Source organism: Alosa sapidissima, chromosome 6, assembly GCF_018492685.1.
Source record: "Alosa sapidissima isolate fAloSap1 chromosome 6, fAloSap1.pri, whole genome shotgun sequence".
Taxonomy (NCBI): Eukaryota; Metazoa; Chordata; class Actinopteri; order Clupeiformes; family Clupeidae; genus Alosa; species Alosa sapidissima.
In genome coordinates, this window is record NC_055962.1 from 21,518,121 (window position 1) to 21,539,937 (window position 21,817).

Here is a 21,817-nt window from a genome sequence, read left to right on the forward strand (position 1 = left end):
CTGAGTGTGCAGAGGGATGTAGAGCACACACCATTATTTGGAGGAACACACACACACACACACACACACACACACACACACACACACACACACACACACACACACACACACACGTAGAGATGACGTGTGGAACATCTATTTGTGCAGTGTGTGCAGCGTCTGGCCAAGCTGTGAAAACAGGCCCCGACTCCTCTCACTTGGCCAGTGTGTGTGGTGGAGAACGTGAACAGGGAAGGAGTTTGTGTGTGTGTGTGTGTGTGTGTTTGTGTGTGTAAGTGTGTGCGTGGTGAAGTACATGGGCCAGGAGGAGTGTGTGTGTGTGTGTGTGTGTGTGGTGGAGAACGTGGACAGGGAAAGAGTCAGTGAGTGATCTCTGAGTGGCCTGTTGCATGTTTCAGGAAACACACAGGGGAAGTCTGCACCTAGTGGTTTCTAAGAAAACGATTCAACGTTTTTTTTGCTTTATTTTTTCCCCCTCTACTTCCTCATATCGTTTCTTTTTTTTTTTTCTGATCTCTTGGCTTGTTGGTGCACTGGTTGGTCCTGAGAGCCTGGACGTAAATCACCTGCTCTCCCTGTTTGACCCGTATCTTCCAGAGAAAGGGATGAGTGACCGGGATGATATTATGGCAGGAAAGGATTGCAGGAGGAATAAAGTGGATTGAGGGGGGCGGGGGCGGGGTGGGTGTAGAGGGAGACAGGAAGTGGCAGGTCCTGTTTTTATTTCCTCTGTGGGTAGTTTGCAGTCATGCTGTGGTTCAATGGCATTGGCTGACTGTCAGAAGAGGGCAAGCCCCTCATACGATAAAACTTGTATTAGTTTATCAGGCACAGAGGAACAGTCAAAGTCACTGTGTGAATGCTGTTTGACTTGTGCCTTGCTCCATTTCTCTCTCTTTCTCTCTCTCTCTTTCTCTCTCTCTCTCTCTCTCCTGTTCTCTCTCATTCTCCCTCATTCTCCCTGTCTCTTTCCTTCCTGTGGTCTACACACCTCTCCTCTAACCTCTCCTCTAACTCGGTTGTGGCACTTGAAGAAGGAGGTGTGCTTAGTGTATATCTCTCTGTGTGCATGCCACTGAAAACAAACATATTATCTCTGTAGTGTGACCCGTTTATCAAAAAAGAATGAGTGAGAGAGTTTTGCAATCTTATTTATGATCCCAGCCAGGCCAACCCCCCCCCCCCCACACACACACACACACAGTACACACACACACTCCAAATCCCATCTCCTCCCTGTCTCTCCTCTGGTGTAAGTAAATCCTGCTGGTTCACCGCAACTGATGTACAGTTCTGAAGTTATGGACGGCCACAGATACAGGGTGGGTGGGGGGGGGGGGTGGAGTGCACTGGACCATCTCTACAGGCTCCACCGATCAAATGAGGACGCCTCTCGCCAGCTCAGAAGAGATCAGCTAGATACTCAATCTCTAGAAGGCCATGCCGTACCTCGAAAAGCTCTCTCTGATTCATCGGAGGTTTTTTATTCATTTATTTTTTCTCCTTCTGGTGGGGGTGTTTTTTATATTAAGAGATTAACACATTGTGCATCCGTAATGCTGTGGATATTTTCTTTGTTAAGCTGATGTTGCTGCCGAGTTTAATTTAATTTCATCACCTTGCCCTCTCAGTCACCCGTGAAACGTGCTTTTGAGGCTCATTGAGTTTATTGTTGCGCTGTAAGCTATTGGAGAGTAGGCTGGCTGGTCCTGAATCAGATGCTGTTCCCTTTTACTTTAATGCACACTTTGATGAACATGACCGTCAGACTGATTTGTGAACAGATTTTTTTCATTTCAACAAGCCATTTACATATACTCAACCAATTAACTTTGGAAGAGGGGGCCTTGCAAAAGAAAAGAGATGATCTGTTTTTGTTTTTTTCTGGAATGGTACAACAAGGCAAATATGCCCCTGTTATCCCTCTACTTCAGGAATGCAAAGGCCTGACTCAAGAGGTGAGGATTAAGCTGAAAATGTCTAATAATGCTCTTAACTCCCCAGCAGGGACGTCGGACTGGAGTTAAAACCACTACTGATTATATGGGCCCAAGGGGAGAGAGGGCCCTTGAAAAGTCTGGAATATATTTTATTTTACCTGGGTTGAGGAACATGGGGGCCCATCAGGACTGCCTATGCAGGGGCCCAGGATCTTGTGCTACGCCCCTGATCTCCCAGCAATGTTCTTACAGCCTCAATCTCTGGTGGGATGTACAGTAGGGTGTACTCCATGCTCATAACCATTCCATTGTTATAGGTCTACAAACGGATTGATCTCACTGTATTGCTTCCCTATCCATAAAATAACCAACAATGTTTTCAGTCTCTTGTAAGTGTTGAAGTCTGTACCGGGCTGTCAAATGTGTGAATAGGAGTGGAATAAGCCGTAAACGCTGAATTATTCAGTGATGGTTCGCTCATATACACACATTGATACTTACAGATCCCCACACACACACACATGCACATGCACACACTTACACTTCACACACACACACACACACTCATATTAACTCATACACACACACACGCACATGCACACACTTACACACACGCTCATACATACACTCATACACACATGCGCATACACACGAGGCACAGAGGCCGACGCCGTCATGTTCTTGCTTCTTCGGCAGCAAGAGTAATTGCCGTAGTCAGGGAGCGCAATCGCTCTACCGGTCACGCCTCACTTTTTCCTCCGCTAACGCCGCTAATGCCGCTAACGCCGCTAATGGCTAGCACCTAAAAGAGGATGGAAAGGGGAAAAGCAGGAAGTTGCTAACCTGCAGCCCCTCGCCTCATGTGCGGTCCTTGCCCCTTATCTCTGATATGGTTGCGTTGGAGCCGATAAGGTAAACAAAGGCGAGACGGTGGTTGTGAATGTGTGGTTAAGTGATTGCCATCACTGTGCCGAAGCTTAGAGGTGGATTAGCGTCGCTTATCAAAGTGGAGCTTTTGGGTTCCGTCGGGATGGTTCTCGCGCCCCCACCCTTTAATCTCTCAGGTCAGAGGAGAATGCATCTCGCCAGTGGTGTGGGATTTACATCAATGGAAATCAAGAATAGATCTTGTAAGATTTGTAATGAACTGTTACTAAATATTTGCGGTGTGTGTGTGTGTGTGTTATTAAGAGAAAGCCCAATCTGTGCGTGTGTGTGTGTGTGTGGTCGAGGATATCCAGGTCGAGGATATGGTGTCCGTTGCATCCTAGTGGGGTGGATTGGATGGATGAAACAAACAACAACTGTTTTGGATCAAAGCACAGCAACAGAGCCAGAGTTAGGATGTGAAAAGAAGCAGAATGTCTGGCTCACTCTTTCTTTCCCCTCTATCCTTCTTCCCTTGTCCCCCCCCTCTCTCTTTCTCTCTTTCTCTCTCTCTCTGTCTCTCTCTCTTTCTCTCTCTATCTCTCTCTCTCTACTCTTGGTTTTAGGGTGTGTGTAGAGTGCTCCCAGGACAGGTGGAGCACGGGCTTATTTATAGTGACAGGTCTTGAGTGCACACACACTCACAGCTGATGGAGCACAACCTGTCCTCTCCCAGCGGGGGGACACGAAACAAACATGGCCGACTGAGCTGGAAATGCAGAGTCACCATAAGCCGCCGCCGTTGTGGCCGGCGCACTCTCCGTCTCGTCTCCATCGCCATCATCACACGCCGCACTAATCCTGTTGACGTCTGTCCACCCGCTCCGGTGTTTGGTTATTGCATTTCCGGAGCTGTCCAGATGGAACCCTTTTGATAAGGCTGACCTGTGAGCGAGAGAGGGAGGGAGGGAGGCTCTGACCACAGTCCTTTCACCTGGACGGCTTCTGTCTCACCCATGAATTAAGCATCTGGGTTCACACCAGGTCGAGGATCTGCAAAAGCAGTGGCTACTTCTTTGGTACCCCCCTTTTCTTTCAGTTCTTTCTCTTTTTCTCATTGTTTTGCCCACGCTAATGGTCTCATTAATCCTACATTCTGCCTGGAGAAATGTCCTGGACTGATCTGTTGGTGATATATTTCTGGGTAGGAAATGTGCTTTTTGGACCCCTGCCGGTTTTTAGGGGAAGTAGAGACTTTATGCTAAACGAAGAGAGAATTTATGCTAAACGAAGGCCCAAGATTAGTTTTCCAAGGGGATTTTTTTTGTTTTTTTTTTATTATCACGAAAGGGAGATAGACTCGAGCATGAACGTGAGCAGTGTTTGACTGAGCAGAGAGCGATTTCTCTTCCTCCGCTGTGCTCCGCCGAGCTGTACGTTAATGAGAGGAGACTCTCCCTCTGCATCCGTCACCTGCTGAATCATGTCAGTCCAGCTCCCCCGCGTCTCCCTATCACAGCCGCACAGCCCTGCTAGCTTATTGTTCAGCCCTCAGATTTATCCCCTCCATTTTCCCTCTGATTAACAGGTCATTAACTGGCATCTGGGACTCGGTGTCTGTACAAGTGATTAAAAAAAAAAAAAAAAAGAAAGTAGGAGAAGAAAGGCAGTCTTAAAAATTAAACAAAGATATAAATAATGGCTTTGCATCTGTTCTCCCACAGAAGGGACATCCAGACTCTGGGCTAAACACCTTTCTTGTTCCCTGGTCGTTTGTTTTCAGTCTTGATGCGTCCTTTTTACAGTACCCCATTATTCTCTCCCAATCTCTAATTATACGCCGCTGACATGGACAATTTCTCATTGCAATGTGCAAGAGTAATGAAGACATCATCTTGGTTTGAAGGCCCAGCAGTGTCATGTTTTTGATGTGTTTTGCTGACGTGAATACAGGAGTAAGCTAAGCTGAGGAGGATGGAGCTGTGCTGACTTATTAAAACTCATCCCTGTACTTCCTGGATGTTGCAATCCCTTTGCTTTTTTGTGGTGTTTTAGAAATTGACGCTACATTTCATTCAAAACTTTTATAAAGCACTTTGTTCAGCCGCAGGTTGTTTTTATTCTGTGCTTTTACTTGAAGGGCAAAACCATAGGCATCATTTTCTGTTTCTGAAATGGACCTCATTAAGGAGTGCTGTGAAATGTTTGTGTGTGTGGAGATGGTGGTGGATGGTGTTATTGTGTTTCATATAACAGGCCATTCATTGTCAGGCTTACACCATAATATCGGTACGGTACACAAACAACTGCTCTGTTGTGGCTTGTGTCACGTCTCCCTGAAACTCGGCCATGTTTTATGCATGTGGCGCCAACGGGGAGGCGTGTAAAGGTCTGGTCGCCGGGGAGCCGAGCTCTTCAGCCCCCCCCCCGCTTGCGTGCGTACGTGTGCGTGCTTGCTTGCGATGGCGCTAGCGGACGCCCTGCTGTGTTCTTAGCCTGGCTGACACTGCTGAACGTTTGTGTGCGTGTCGCCCCGTACACAGACGCATGTTTACATGTAGCCCCGTTCCTGTAGCATGTCTGCTAAACACAGACAAGCACAGATGGCCTCATGCTGACAGCATATATATATACGCCTGTGTATGATAACGTCAGTGAACCGTATCTCCCTTTGCGCCATCCTCGCACAAAATAAGCGTTGTGTATTCATTAGTGGTGGAGACGGTTGTTATTCATCATTAAAAATCTCACAGTAGCTTGTACTAAGGAAAGCCTCTGTTCTCTGATTCAGTTTTTGAAGTGGTGTATCTATAATGTATCTGTGATGCATCTTTAATAAGTATGTGCCATATGGGATGTTTATTGTGATAATGTCACAATACTGTATGTTACAACAATGTTTTTTTTTTTTTCAGTCAGATTCTGAGTTCTATATTCAGACAGAGCATAATAAAGTGAAGTGATGGTAAATAGACATAATTAGAGGCTGCCATGGAACCCAAGATGAGGGGCACCCTTCTCCTCCCCTCATACATTCTCAGTATGGCAGAGCTCACACAGCCTGTGTGTGCGTAAATAGCTTGTTTGCGGCATCTTTGTGCTAGCTCGGCAAACAGCTGGTGCATCTGCCACTGCTGGGGCAATTGCTCCCCGCCCCCCCCCCCCCCTCCCCCCATCTGTCTCCTGGGGTAATCTCAGAAGACAATTGCATGCCAGTGATATCTGCTGTGCCCATTGCTGGCCACATCTTTGGCACTGAGGGCCATTTGGATAAAATGTATCGATGACAATTTTCAGCCTCGATCAGTTAGCAGCTGTCAGTACTCAAGGTTGCACTTTTTTTTATTTTGTCTGCTTCATTCCTGTCCTGTTCGTTCTCAGTCTGCTCGGACTGCCTGGGAATCTGTCCAGCGATGCCACTTCTCAGCACCACCGCTGGCAGCGCTCATGATCCCGCCAACCCCTCGAACACTCAGCCGGGGCATTCTGGCCAACAGGCCGTGGCACAGTGTGTCTGTGACGCTGTGGAGATCATGGCCTACTGCTGGGGCAGATCATGCTAGGTTAAGTGATTTAAAACACTTGCCAACAGAGGGGAAGGATGTGCTAGGCTAACTAAATCCAAGCATTTGTCAACTAAAGAAATACCAATGATGTGACTCAGATGGCCATGAGAGACAGAGGGCTATACTAGGCTAACTAATTCAAGCAGTTGCCAATAGACGAGGGCTACGCTAGGCTAAATTGTTCGATAGTTAGCGTGGGTTCAGTGGCCGCCTACATTAGCCTGTCGCTCTCTCTGGTCCCAGAATTCAATTCCAATCAATTCAATTCATATGAAGAGCTCTTGGGATTGACTTGAAGTAATGGGATATTGAACCAGCATGTTGAGCCATCCTCCTGTTTGGATCAGCCAAGCATCCTGTTTCCAGTCTGGTGGCACCGAATTGGATGTACACAAACCTTGTTTACCGCCAATAATATGGACTGTCCTGTATGTAAATAGGCACTCTTCAAAATTGATGACATTTCACAATGTTTCAGAAAGTTGGAAGGTGTGTGTGTGTGCGTGCGTATTTGAGTATGTCTGCTTTGGAGTGTGTGTGTGTTAGTTTGCGTGTGTGTATGAACATGTGTGCATTGGAGTGTATGTATTTGAATACAGTGTGTGTGTGTGTGTGTGCGCGCGTGTGCGTATTTGAGTATGTCTGCTTTGGAGTGTGTTTGCGTGTGTGTTTGAATATGTGTGCATTGGAGTGTATGTATTTGAATACAGTGTGTGTGTGTGTGTGTGTGTGTGTGTGTGTGTGTGCGCGTGTGCGCGCGCGTGTGCGCGCGCGTGTGTGTGCGCGTGTGTGTGTGTGTGTGTGTGTGTGTGTGCGCGTGTGCATATGCTTATGTTTTTGTTAGTGCGCATGTGCGTGTGTGTATTTGAATATGTATGCATTGGAGTGCGTGTGCGCATATTATATATTATGTGTGTGTGTTTGAATATGTACTGTATGCATATGTGTGTGTGTGTGTGTGTGTGTGTGTGTGCGCGTGTGCGCGCGTGTTCACCACGCTGCTCTGGCCCACTACTCCGGTGTCTGCTGAGGCCTGCATTTCCTCCCGCTGGCTCATCTCACATAAAGGCATTAGACAGAGCTCACTCATCCCTGAGTCATCTGCCCTGCGTCCCAACGCTCACCTCACTGGATTACAGTGTTTGGCGGTCACTCATGTAGAAGCGCGAAGTCGGACTCTTGCGGCACGTAATGGTATTTTGGATGTGACTGTAGACTGCTTGCTGCTGGGCGTGCTTGTATGTTTTTGCTTCTACAACTGTTCTGTGTGTCTGTGTCTCTTTGTGTATGTGTGTTCGATGGAGAGAGAGGGAGGGATGTGTTCATGTAGCACTATGCTGATGTCCCCTTTTTTTTTTTTTTTTCTGCGGTGCTTTCTCACGGCTGCTTTTTGTGCCACAGTCATTCCGCTCTGTTTAATATCTGAGTCACAGCTCTTCTCGCTGCATCTGGAATCGGGAAGGCAAGAAAAAAGAAAAGGATAGATTAAAAAGCATCATATTTCCAGTGACATAACACTGTGTTCATGTAACACAACGTCACCATTGTTGTGAAACCCATTGTGCCCTCCCGAGCCAAGAGCTGGAACTAACAAAACCCCAAGACCACAATTCACTCAATTGTCCTTTTCCCTTTAAACAAAAAAAAAAATGGGTCTCATCTAACTGCACCCAGATGAGCGGGGATTACCAGATGCACAAGCTGAAGGGTTTCCTCCTCATTCCGGCTATTAGAGAAGAAATAAGAATTGACTGTGTTGGAAGGAACAGAATAATGAGGATGGAAGCCATTAGGAAAATAAAACATAATGGAGGTGAAGAGAAGAGAGGAGCAAATGAAAATAGCAATGAGAATGTGCCGAAAAAAAGGAACGAGTGGGTCACTGGAGTGACTGGGAACTTTTTCAAGAGAAACCCAGATTGGATTGGATGGGGTAGATGTTAAAAGAACTACAGACGGAAAGGTGGGAATATTGGGGGGGGGGGGGCAAATAGGGCAGAGAGGGAGAAAAAAGGGTGCTCATTAGTGATGGAATGACGGATGAGAGACAGGCCTGAGGCAAGAGAAAAAAATAGTGGTTTAAAGCAGCGAAGAGGTAAAAAGAGCAAAAAGGGGAAAAAGTGAATCTGTTGCAAGTGAGGAAGAGGAGAATAATGGTAGAAATGTAGTGAGTGTCGAGTGAGGAAGAATTGGTAGAGATGGAGAGTGGCCCCTGAGGCCCTCTGCCGTAGGCCCGTCTTGCCCTCCGTGCTGTTAGCCAGCCCACTGCACCTGTCCATCAGAGCGCTGGTGTGTGCGAAGTGAGCCCAGAGACTACTGTTATGTCTGTCTAACAGTCTTCAGAGAAAGGGGGCTATCCTCTAATGCATTTCTCTCACACACACATACTCTCTCTCTCTCTTCCTACTTCTGTGTCTGTCTGTGTGTCTGTCTCTCTCTCTCCGAGCTAGGGCTGCTCGATTATGGAAAAAATGAGAATCACGAATTTTTTGGTCAAGATTGAAATCATGATTCTTCAAACGATTCTTTTTGAGTTTGAAAATAAAATGCATTTATTTGGCATTTCGGCAAAAAAACTGTAACTGAGAGTTTTCAAAATTCTTAAACTACACAAAATGTTCAAATAAAAAATAGAAAATGTTCTTCAAATTGAAAATAATGTACAAATAAATATTTATCCAGCTGTTCTGTAATTTCTATAAAACTTTCAATGAATAAAATAAATATACTAGAAAATCAAATAAGACAGAACAACTTAAATACACTTAAATTAACATTCTTGTGTTTAGCGCACTGACACATTTTTAAGTTTTTTGTAAACGACACTCAACAAATTGCATCCAGTAATTAAGGCTGGAAGGACTGGCCTGGCCCATCATACTCAGAACTTACTGAAACGAACTTGTCTTGAACTTCAGAATCATTTTCGGTGAATATGGCACAAATGGTTTTTTGCCAGAAACACCAGCCTGTTAACATGATCATGCTTCAGAGATGAGCGCAAGCAGGAAGCAATATTTCCACTAGTGCTCGCATTATACAGTGTGTTTGAAATGGACGCATTACACAGTATGAAATGGATGTCTGTACTGATGTCGTTGGGGTTGTGGTTTTGTCTTTTTGTTACTTTACTAATTCGTCGTAAGCGACTTTGTGATTATGTCTGAGGCAGGGTTGTGCACAATTGAATTGCAATTCTGCTTCCTGTTCGCTCAATTGAAATGCAAGTGAAATTGAAGAATTGAATTGGAATTTAAGAGCCAGTTTCAATTCAATTCTGGAATTTTGCACAAGCCTAGTCTGAGGTGATTGAATAAGATTGTCGCGTTGCCAAAGGGTGCAGATATCACGTTGTAGCACCTTTTGCACGAGCCTGTGCCTCGTCGGATTCTTCAAATCCGAAGTGTTGCCATACAAGAGAACTTGTTTTACCCTTTTTATCGAGCAAACGGGGCTGTCCTCCATCTGTCATCTCGCTCGCGCTGTTTTCTGAATAAGATGCTGGTGCTGCAGGTCACCACACACACAGACACACAGCTCGCAGGGCCTCGTTGAATGCTCCGGGGGAACGACTGAATTGCACATGCGCGTGTCTTTCCATAAACCTCATAGACAACGGAAAATGCCAAAAGAATTGTTCCAACTTGATTTTATTAATTTGGAGATCGTTTGACCCAAGAATCGAAATCATGATCAAAATTCAATTAATTGCACAGCCCTACTCCGAGCTGAGAAGAGAAGAGGGACCATTAAATGTCAAGAGTCTTGAGTCTTTAAAGCTAGACTAATTAAAGTCCAGAAACTTTGATAAGCAAGTAGTTACAGTGCTCAGTCATGTACAATACACAATTCATGCGTGCTCAGGTAATGTGAACGACAAAAGCCTGCCCATTTTATTGGTGTGTGAACCACTCTGGTGGGGGCATAGAGGTTTCTCAATGGAGCAACTCCACGAAAAGATGTCACGGTATGAATTTATGCCAGTGCACTGTGTCCACTGTGAAATGTGTATAAAGATTGCACACTGCTGTCTGCAGCTGGGGCCACCAGAAGCCTCTCCAGATTCCAGAACCATAGCAGACAATGTCGGCAGAAACATTTGCATGTATTTCTATTGGACATGCCTTTCACTGAAGGAATTTGTAATATGTTGAAGGTGTATATTTTTCCCAGGGAAATGAAAACAACTGAGATCAGCATTGGTGGTGCTCTGACCGGTATGTTTTGCACGAACACCATGGTCTGTCAAGATCTTACCCCCTGGACAGAGTAGCAATAGGAGTCTGAGACGTAGCGAGCAGCTGGCATTCATTTTCAATCAAAGTTGGCATTTTACAGCGACAAGAGACAAGGGGTTGTTACACCGCCAAAATAGACGAGAGGCCTATTTTATGCAAATCTTGGGCGATGCGACATAGAGACTGACAATCGTGAAGTGAAGGCAGCATGGCATACGTTGCTTGAAAGTTAACTCAAAAAAAATAATAATCTAACATGTCGGAGCTAACTCGTAGAAAGACGGATTTTGGTATAAAAGTAATACAGTTGGGATTGGTGCCCATAAACTTAGCGAGAAATAGGAACTGTCTGAATCTTAAAACTCTCCCTTTGTTAAAAGAAAATACGTTTGAGGGGATGTATCTGCCAGTCACATACTTCACGGAAGCATGTTGGCAAGCAATTACCCGTGAAGCACAGCCTTGTGTACGAGCTAGTAACTGGAGTCATCTCCCTCCTGTGTTGTCTGTGAGACCGTAGGATGAAACTACACTGCACACGGCGTGTCTGACTACAAAACACCTCTCTCATGGTCTCTCTAGAGCTTATTAGTATTGTTGTGTGAAGTCACTACCAGCTGCACACATGCTCTTGGGAGAGAGTGGGAAACAGGTGTTCAGTCAAGTAATCTTTATCAATCGGTATAGTCCTCTCCTGTTAAAAATGGCATTGACTGAAAGAGGGAGAAATACCTTGCTGAATATTACAGTATCTGATAATAGTTCTTAATGTTTTTGATACCTCTGTAGCCTGCATCTAGTGTTTGAGGTAATGGTAAATGGAGAAATGGAGTGAAATTAAAATGGTGGTGCTGTAATGTTTTCATTTCATGAGGCCTTTTATTAAAATGCCTTGAAGACTTGGTCATTTAATTTATTTCCCTTTTCTTGTTCATCCTGTTCTTTTTTTCCTGTGGTTATTAATATACCCCCCCCCCCCCCCCGCTCCCGAGAGGTGTGCCCATCAGGCCAGCTGAGCCCCTGCGTCCTTATTCTGATAAGAGGGAAATGTTCATTTGCGGACGCCTCGGACATCTGGCCTCCTTTCGTTTCCCTGTCAGCCGGCTGGCGGCTAAAGTGGAGGAGTTTCAAGCTGACCTTCAACCCAATTAACGGCATGTCAACCGTTGCCCCACTACTTCTCTGGGATTAGCTAGAGTACGCTCCACAGCTCCGCAGCCCCTTGCTCTGTTATCACTGCCGCTGCAGCATTACCACCTACTGTACGCCTGGCCCAAAGAGCTTACTTGCGGAACGAACAACAGGAACACTGCGTGAGGCAAATGGGTGTCGGGGTTTGTGCAACAACCGGAGGCTCCACGCCGACTCTTCGTAGTGTTTGCTGAGTCACTTGCTCCTCTTAGACGTGTCCCCCCGATACCTGCATCACCTCCCTCCCCACTAGCCGAGTGCATTATTTTTAGGAAGGATTGAGATGGATATCCTGGAAGTTAAGCCAGGAGTTTAGGAGATGCACTTTGCCAAGCAGAGAGGAGATGGACTGAACTGAGATTAATTTGCGTCCACATTTAAGAGTGTGTACCCTTTGGCCAAGTGGCATTAATTAGATTATTAAGCATTTCTCCTAATATCTGCATCAACATTAGGTTTTAGTCACCTTAGATGGGGTGAAATAAGAACACAAATATCATGATAGACATAAAATTGTCACCAGAACTACAGAATAACACAGTTGTGTCGTTTTTAAAACATCTCTATAGGGACAACACAATGTGAGACACTACTTCAATACCTTTATGTCATCCTTCTTGTATTTCTAAAATATTTCTATAATTTCTATACTTAAGCCACCAGTGTGAACCATTTCTTGACAGATCCCAACTGACGCCTGATCTCACATCAGTGTCAACTCCTCCATGTGAAGTTGTCCTGCACTGTGGGAAGCAGTTGCCAGCTGGTGTGGGATCAGCAGCTTTAGCCTGCGGTGTGGCAGAGGGCAAAGGATGCCAGAGGCAGCTCAGTGTCTCTGTGTTTGGCATGTCCCCTCAGCAGACAGAAGACTCGGGTAGCTGTCTGCCACTGCCCAGTGCCCACCCCGTACCATAAGCTCTGGATCTCCCTCAGATGAATGCTCTTTAAAATCAATAAGCTGCCATGATTTCTTTCTCCATTATCGTGCATACTGTATTGTCTGTGCTCTCCCATTGTCTTTGCCTGCTTTGTTGTCTTCACTTCAATGCTTTGCGGAAGTTATGTCTGCATTTGTTTTCTTTCATTTTCAAAAGCTTATTTGATACTTTCACTTATTCCCGCCACGGCACCCAGAATGCAATGGAGTGCATTTTGTTTTGTCTTTGATTTTTATTCGAGGCATGTTTTGTTATGGTCTGTTGCCCGGGAAACTAATTGCGTTGCGAGTGAGAGAGCGGTGCCTGCCACAGTCAGCCCCCTGCCAAAAAAATGAGGGCAAAAGCGGCAAACAGATGAACAACAGAAAGGAGCGCAGGTGTACCGGAGCATAATTGAGCTGCGTTTCATCACCACCGTCCTCAGCTCAGGTCTCCCACTGATTAGACGGAGAACACGTCTCTCTCTCTCTCTCTCTCTCTCTCTCTCTCTCTCTCTCTCTCTCTCTCTCTCTCTCTCTCTCTCTCTCTCTCTCTCTCTCTCTCTCTGTCACTCTCCTCTGTCACTCTCTCACACACTCCATACACACCAACCCTTTCTAGGAGCAGATTGTTTCTCTGTGCCAGTTAGCCTGTCACAATCCCCTCTTATTCTCCCCTGGCAGATGTGACCAGCTGTGCTCCCTCTCAGTATCTCTCTCCCGCCACCGTTCCTGGGCATCGTGCCCCTGGTGGGACGGTGGCACTAAAACCCTCGGTAAATGGATTAGCGCTCCTGGCCTCCGCGGCATAATCCCTCAGTGTTAGCAGACGACGGTATTTTCAGCTTCTTCAGTGCTCTGTTTAGGCTAAGCACAATTAGCAATCTGTTTACATCTCTCTCTCTCTCTCTCTCTCTCTCTCTCTCTCTCTCTCTCTCTCTCTCTCTCTCTCTCTCTCTCTCTCTCTCTCTCTCTCTCTCCCTCTCTCTCTCTCCCTCTCTCCCTCTCTCTCCCTGTCTCTCGCACACACACATAATCACAGCACACACTACACACTCACAGATTACTGTAAAATGCAGAAGCACTTTTTTTTTTATCCGTTTACTACTCAGTGGAGCACAGTTTCTCTGTGCCCTGATCTAATTACTTCTCTTTCGCTCTACCCCAGCCAACCCTCACGGAGAAAGACATCATGACTGGCACGTTCACAGTGCACAGGCGTGTGACAAGGGGGAAATGGGTTTAGGAGACGGGGTCACGTTTTGGCTCTCATCTCCGTCGGATTATCACAGCTTTCGTGAGCTAAGCAACTCAAGGCACTTTTAGAATGTTCTAAATAGTAATAATGTATGCTTTGCTCTGTGTGTCTGGGTTTTGTACGGGTGTGTGTGTCAGCCTCAGGTAGTCTTGATAGTGTAGGTGTGTGGCATTCCTGCACACCTGGGCTCGAAATTAACGATGTCGCGACGTCCTGGGGACCATAAAAAATGCCTCCGGGACACAATAGAATGATGTCTGAGACAACTCTGGGACAGTAGAAAATTGGCAAAGCAAATTTCAAAATAGGTATTTTTTCCTAACCTGTTCACATGGGAATCTAAACGTATCTTTCTTGTCTGAATAAAATTATACAAAATTTGACCTGGCGTAATTTGACCTGGCATTTGACCGGGCAGTTGGCAAAAGCAGCGTTAGCTAGCTGATCTATAAAGTAGCGGTTTTATACACGCAGCCTTACAACACTGTTTACTGCTCTTCGAATCACTGTAGGCTACAATGTCATTTTTGGTACAAATACAATATAAGATATCCAAATGGGATGGGTGCTTGCGTTTCCTTAGGAATCCGCCATCTTGGTTTTGTATAAAAATAAATATTAAATGACACGTGCCGACACAAACATAGGGCACGGGTGGTAGGGCTATTAACTTAACTATCACTTTCCGATATAGAGGTTAACTGACCTAACTAGCAGGCAGGTAGGCTAGGAAATGCCATTTGTTTCATGACATTGCAAACATTTTTGACTGATATTGTAGGCCTGAGGTTACACTGGTGTTCTAAAAAAAAATGAGATGACCGTCCTCTGACTAAAACGCTGCGTGTTTTCTGTCAGTGACAGACGAAACGTCACCAATACCATGCTGAGCTAAATAGCCTAGGCCTACTGCAACTGTGATTTGACAAAACAATAGTTTCATAGTTACACGATAGTTATTTAAGTTAGCATTTGACATTTCATTGTGGCAGTTCTAAGTTATAGGCTAGGTAATTGAGAAAATAAACGAATACCGGAGAGTAGCCTATCTGACAGCTTCACTTCGGTAGCCTAAAGTTAGACAGAAATTAGCCAGCTTTGTGGTAATTTCCCACGCTACTTGTTGTTTTCACTTAGATCTGTGGCCATGACGTCACACCAAACTGACATTGAAATTAAAGACACGTGAAAATAGATTATTGACGGAATGTTTTACAAACCTGTCCGTCAAAGCGATGGACAATGAGAACATCTAGTGCAACCTCAAAAAAAGAGTCAAAAGTGCAACCTCTGAAAATGAGTGTTGTGTGAAACAGCAAACGATTAATGTTAATAAAATGGTGTTTAATAAATTAACTGTTCAGAACTTATGGTGGACCAGAATGAGTTAATTAAGTGGTGCAAGTTACTGATTATTATGCTATTTATTACTTAGAATGGGAAAAAACAAGAACTTGAATTTGGGACACTGGTGGTTAAGTCCGGGACAGTGCCAAGTAGAATTCGGGACAGCTGTGGGACACTGAGAAAAAAAGTTAATTTCGAGCCCTGGGGGGGGGTTTAAGACTGCAGGCACTCTTGTTTTCCAGGTTGGTGTGTATGCTTATGCATTTATATGTTAATGAGACTTTGGTCATCCTTTTCCCGTTTTCTTGTGTGTGTGTGTGTGTGTGTGCGCGCACACATTTGTTAATAGGACTTCATCCTTCTCTAGGTTTCTTGAGCGTGCAATCATAAAGTGTTTGTATGTAAGTTTGGGTGTGTTATTGAGACTTGAGCCATCCTCGTTCTTTTAAGTGGTGTGTGTGTGTGGGTGTTGGTTTGGGTGTGAAAGTGTGGTTGTGTTAATGAGACTTGAGCCATCCTCGTTCTTGTAAGTGTGATTTTGTACTGTGTGTGTGTGTGTGTATGCATGCGTGTGGCGTGTGTATTCCTGAAGCAGCAGGGGCCCTTGTTTGTGTGAAGTTGTCTTTGTAGGGTGGAGTGCAGATGGAGAACATGGCAGAGAGAAAGAATGAATCTTAATTGCTGCCCACCACACACAGTGGGCTGCTTAATGCACTATGCCTGTACCAGGGGCATGTTACATGTCACACATCAAACCCCACTCTACACACACACACACACAGACACACACACACACACACTGGGGATCTGTAGAAGTAGATCTTGAATCTCTCAGCCTTTCATCATTCCCCTACACTCTGTTTGAGCGTGGGCAAATTGACAATTTGTTGTGAGTTGCAAATGATTACTTATTAAACCATCTGGTTCAATCAAATATTGCACCTCTGTTGAGGCCTAGAGTCAAGGCCTCATTGTCTTCAGTGTACATGTAACAGCTGTGCTGCTACAACCTTGTTACTCTGGTACAGTGGAATAAACCTATTAAGTGTACCAGTTAATTACTTACATGTACATATGACATGTATGTTATGTCTTCAATGTCTTGGAACAGGTCTACTAATTCACTACATCAAAGACACAACATACATGTCAAATGTACATGTAAGTAATTAACTGGTACACTTAATAGGTTTATTCCACTGTATCAAAGAGTAACAAGGTTGTAGCAGCACAGCTGTTACATCTACACTGAAGACAATGAGGCCTTGACTGGAGCTAAGCATGGTTTGTCTATCAAATCTATCATGACCAGATTTACCCCATCCAGCAGGTCTCAGGTCAGCTCTTTGCCTCTGATGAAAATTTAGGCAAATTGGCAAAGTTTTGTAAAAGCACTCAGTATTACAATGTAACAACTATATGTAGGTACCCACAAATACATAATGCAAGTACAATGATAGTATCTGATAGTACATGTTGTTACACAGGTTGTACCACTGTACCTAATTAGGTAGGTACACTGTAACAGCGACACATTAAAATAAAGTGTTACCATATTGTGTTTGTTTTGTTGTTGTCATAGCCTCCTGCCGGAGTCAGTTTTCAGTACTTCGGCGCCTTCTGATTGGAGGCACGGACCTCCATTCATTTTCCCATAGGGGGTGTTGAGTACATTGTCGTCGTGGCTTATCTCCTCCGGCCCGGGGAAAGATAAGGGTAATAAGCCATCTGCGGAGATCATTTGCGTGGTTCCACTCAGGAAACCATCGGGCAGGAAAGAACAGAACAATTAGGCTTTTCCGAGCACTACTCACCAAGACCCTGGAGCTGTCATATACATCAGGAGCGATGTTATCAGGCGGCCGGTGGTGGAGTGGGATCCGGTCGTTTTAATAAAGAACAGCACATTACTCTCTGTCAGACTCTGTGCTAATGCAGTCAGTTAGGAGCACAAAGTAGCAGCCTAACTAGCCTGTGAGGACCGAGATAATTTTGGAGGAAGCGTACATGCTAAACAGTACACCTGACCTCAATAATTTTTGCTGTCTTCCGGAACATCTTTGCACAATCCAATTCGATGTTTGATCCATCAATACTTTCTAGCATCGAGTGTTTCTTTTGACTCATCCATCCACCTTCTCTGTTATCCATCATTTTATGGCCAGTCATTTTCTTTTCTCTAGCTTGTGTCCAGATGAATCTCTTTTTTCCCTTTCTGAGTTATGGTCCATGAGTACCCACTGTAAGATCAAGTCATTCAATTCCAGTCATGCCATCCACCCACATCCGTCATTAAGCATTGCACTCTAGTGCCGTGTTGCACTTATGCACTTAACCATCCATCTATTCAGCCATCCGTCGACTCTTCTCAGTCACTCTTTATCAGCCCTCGATCGTGACATCTCCAACCGTTACGCAAACTTGTGCTGCATCTCCATCCCTGCAGATGGAAGGAAGGAACAGAGAGATGAGAGGGAGAGGAAGAGAAGCATGTCTGGCTGGTCTGTCCACTTCTTATCTTCCTCCTCATCCTCCTCCAGGCTTGTTGAATTTGGATGCCGGGACTTCAACTTTCCGAACATCTCCAGAAGGCCTTACGCCCTCCTTACATCAGCCCACTCTGTGTGTGTGTGTGTGTGTGTGTGTTTGTGTTTGTGTGGGCTGTGATCAGAGTCACAGTTGCCCCCACCACCACCCACATACACACGTCCCTTTGATGAGCGGTGGGAGTCTTAGGGAGGCTTAGCTTAAACTTCAGCTCTCCAGAGAGAGCCAGGGGCTCTTCTGACCGTCTTTTATCTTTGTTCTTTACCATATGCGCCAGGCACAGTTGGAAAATGACAGAACCCTAGAGTGGGAGATCCATTTCTTCCCATTGGCATTTGGGTAGCTTGGTAGGGCTATTCCAGATCATTGATAAAACTAAAAACCAGAATTATGTTCTATTACACAACACAAACACACATACATGCATAATTTATACATAGACGGTATAGCCATATACAATGCTGCATGCATCTCTTTTCCACACCCAAGGAGCTATTCGTAAAACTCTGGGGCTGATCAGTTTTCCATTCCAAATGAGTTTTGGCAGCGTGTTTCCCTCTTAAGTATAGACTAAGGTCCTGAAGCATGCAGCGGAATCACAACGAAGGGATGTTGTATTAGCAAAGTGGGAAATGTGTGCTCTCTAACTGACAGAAGCACTCTTTACTCCCAACGCAAGCGTGTTCAAGAATGAGAGAGACAATTTGCATGGCAGATGACTGCCTCAACAAATGCAATTTGCCTTTGTAAATGAGCTCCTTTCATTTCCATGCAGAGTGAGAGAGTGAGAGAGTCTCTCTTTGCCTCTGTCCACTAGAAGGGATGGGTGATGGAGCCTGGGATGTGTGTGTATGGGATGTGTGTATTGATTCTGCTCAGTCCACCAAATGTCCTTTCCCTGTCTCTCTCTCTTTAAAAAAAATAAAATAAATAATAAAGTTCAATGAGTCAATATTCTCATTCGCTCGCTCGCCGAGCGATAATCCCTCAACAAACCGTGTCATTCAATTCGTCACGGCGACTGAATGAGGAACCGAGGAGATCTCGGTGACACCCCAGTCGCTGCCGTTTCCACAGAAACGGTCGAGACCGCAGAGCCTCGTTAAAAGCCAGCGTTTAACTCCCTCTGTTTTTTTGTAAAAGCCTCTGTTCAGGTTATGCCATGCACTCCGATTTACTCCTGCACAGCCAAATCCAATCCCTACGTGGCCATTTCTGTAAAACAACTTCTAATACTTTAATGAAGCGATGTGAGAATGGACGAAGGCAACCTGAGGCCAATCTATAAATGCATTATTTCACCAGTAACTATGAAAAGGTTACAGCTTTCAAATCGTAGAGAAGAACATGTACATGTATCTCTGACCTTTGTGTGGAGTTCTGCAATGAAGTGTGCAGTAAGGGCAAGGCTCTTCAAGCCTCATTCTCTTACACACTTTTTATTGCAAGCAGACTGCTAAAAAGCAGCCTCTCTGGACAGTCTATTAATTGGTGTCTGTGTGTAGGTGTGTGTGGTCGTGTGAAGTGTCCTAAAATCCAAGAAGCCTTCACAAACCCGTTGCAGATTCAAATGAACGAAGCGCTGAATTCCGGCATCTCCTACCCAGAATGCCTTGTGATTGTCTCCCTCCTTGTTACTGGATGGCCGCTGCAAATCGGGGGTCGTTTCTTCTGTGTCCAAAGGCTAATCCTTTTCATTCTCGCCATCCGGTTTATTGGCCGCGTAAAGCCGTGGCGTAGCCCAGACGTTTGGACGTGATTGGATCTTACTGCCCTTTGTGCCATCACCGGGCATTTCTAAAATGTGTCTGGTGGACGTAGACATACTGTACGGACCGTAGTAAGAGAGCCATCAGCTCTGTTGTCACTCCTGAATACCCCAAGGCTGAAGGTCTGATACGGGTAGAACTTGATTGAGAACTTGATTTTATTTATTTTAATTATTTTTTTTTTATTTCTTTCTATCCTTTGTAATTCCCTAAAGGCCTGTCAGCCCACCACACATACTTTACTCTAAAATTGTTAGAAAGGCCGCCTGCCTTTTGACTGGGGTTTGGCAGAGAATGTGGATCATTGTGTCTCCTTTTGAGAGAGAGAGAGAGAGAGCGAGAGAACGAGCTCGTTGTCATGCAGTCCTGCTTTATCACTGCTGACAGGTGGCTCCCTCTGGAACATGCCTCATTCTCTCCACATGAACAAGAAAACCTTTATCTTTATCTCTCTTTCTCTCTCTCTTTATCTCTCTCTCCCGTTTTATCTCTCACTATGCCTCTCTCTACCTCTCTCTCATTCTCTCTCTCTCTCTCTCTCTCTCTCTCTCTCTCTCTCTCTCTCTCTCTCTCTCTCTCTCTCTCTCTCTCTCTTTCAGTCTCTCTAGTTAGTGTGTCTGTCTCTGCTCACTTGTCATCCTGTGATAAGGACACACACTACATGGCCTGGCCAGGATTATATTTCCTCCTCAGACAAACACAAAGACGAGACTAATGTAAACCCCAGCCGCGGCTCCAAGTTATTCTGCCAGCCATCACTCTGCGGCCCCTGATCCAACAAGGGGCCTAATTACGTTAGCCTAGCCATGCCCGCTTCCTCTATCCTCCTATCCCCTCCTCTCTCTCTCTCTCTCTCTCTCTCTCTCTCTCTCTCTCTCTCTCTCTCTCTCTCTCTCTCTCTCTCTCTCTCTCTCTCTCTCTCTCTCTCTCTCTCTGTGTTTCCACTCCTCCAGTTCCCCCTCTTTTGTTTGGGCTGCACAGTAATATCTCTTCCGTGCAGAGCTGTCAAATGAAGCTTCCAAATGGCTGAAAATAAGTATTTGCGGGCAGTATGTAAATATATGAAATATATAAATATATTTTTTTCTATATGCCTGTTGGTATTTCATCCATATGTCCTCCTCCATCCTCCATTGTCACACCGTAAGCAGAGCCGCTAACCTCTGTCGGTCACTCTGTCGCTCGTTCTGTACCTGAGTGTGATTGAGATGCTGCCCACCCTACTCTCGGCGGAGGCCATTATTTCTTCCGGGCCGGTACTGTTTGCGGTGCCGCGGCGCGTGCCTGAGTGAGGCGGTTCCGCCATTAGTTCCGAATTAATTAATTAGGACAGCGGAGAACGACAGGCCCCGGTGAGCCAAACGCAATTATCTTTTCAGCTGTTTGCTGTAGCACTTCAACGGGCACCATTCTCTGGATCAATGAACCAGTAGGAGCAGTGCTCGGGCTATGAGTGTGTGTGTGTGCAGGGCTCTACACTAACATTTTTTTCCAGGAGCACTTGTGCGCCCAAGTTAAAAAATTTAGGAGCACAGACAAAAATTTGGGCGCACAGTCAGTTCTGTACTTAACTTACACATAATCTAACATTACACTGCAGCTAACAGTTAAACATGCCAGTGCACCAGTTGCGAATATTAAGAATGACTGACAACATTTAGGCTACAGGACACAGGATTTTAAAGATCAGTGCCTATTTTATTTTCAGTCTGTTCCATTTTCCTACATTTTGTTAATGTAAAATAATATAATGCATTGCCATATTTGCATTTAGCCTGTATATCAAGTATCCTGCCAAATGTAAGCTAATTTATTTATTTGTGAATCCATCTGAAGCTAATCCAAATATGCCCATGGTGACCTATCTGACTGCATACTGCCTAATACTACTACTAACACAGTCCATTTTCTCTTCCACAAAACCCAACATAGGCTAATCAAGGATATATTATACTTTTATTTTTTATTTGAAATATCTGCATTGATGGGGGCAGTAGGCAAACGTTAGACCTACTTTCGTTTTGCACTTCAGCTTGTATTCGGTGTAAACAAACAAGCATGCGTGGAAGCCTGGAGTTGAACTGAACGCCTGTCAGTAGCGTTCTACCTTTGAATAAAATGGGAGTATTACGGGAGGCTACTTTTGTGCCTGTTCGCTACAGCTATATTTCGCATATT

At 45.1% G+C, this 21,817-nt stretch overlaps 1 protein-coding gene across 1 annotated transcript in view; it reads left to right on the forward strand.

Annotated features, from left to right (window-relative positions):
* Nucleotides 1–21,817, forward strand: part of LOC121712001 (mannosyl-oligosaccharide 1,2-alpha-mannosidase IA-like) — a 128,854-nt gene that overhangs the window by 70,032 nt on the left and 37,005 nt on the right. The window contains exons 5-7 of the mRNA XM_042095903.1: nucleotides 11,264–11,275; nucleotides 12,372–12,383; nucleotides 12,559–12,708. Of these exons, the coding sequence (XP_041951837.1) occupies nucleotides 11,264–11,275; nucleotides 12,372–12,383; nucleotides 12,559–12,708 (174 nt within the window). The remainder of the gene's footprint in view (nucleotides 1–11,263; nucleotides 11,276–12,371; nucleotides 12,384–12,558; nucleotides 12,709–21,817) is intronic.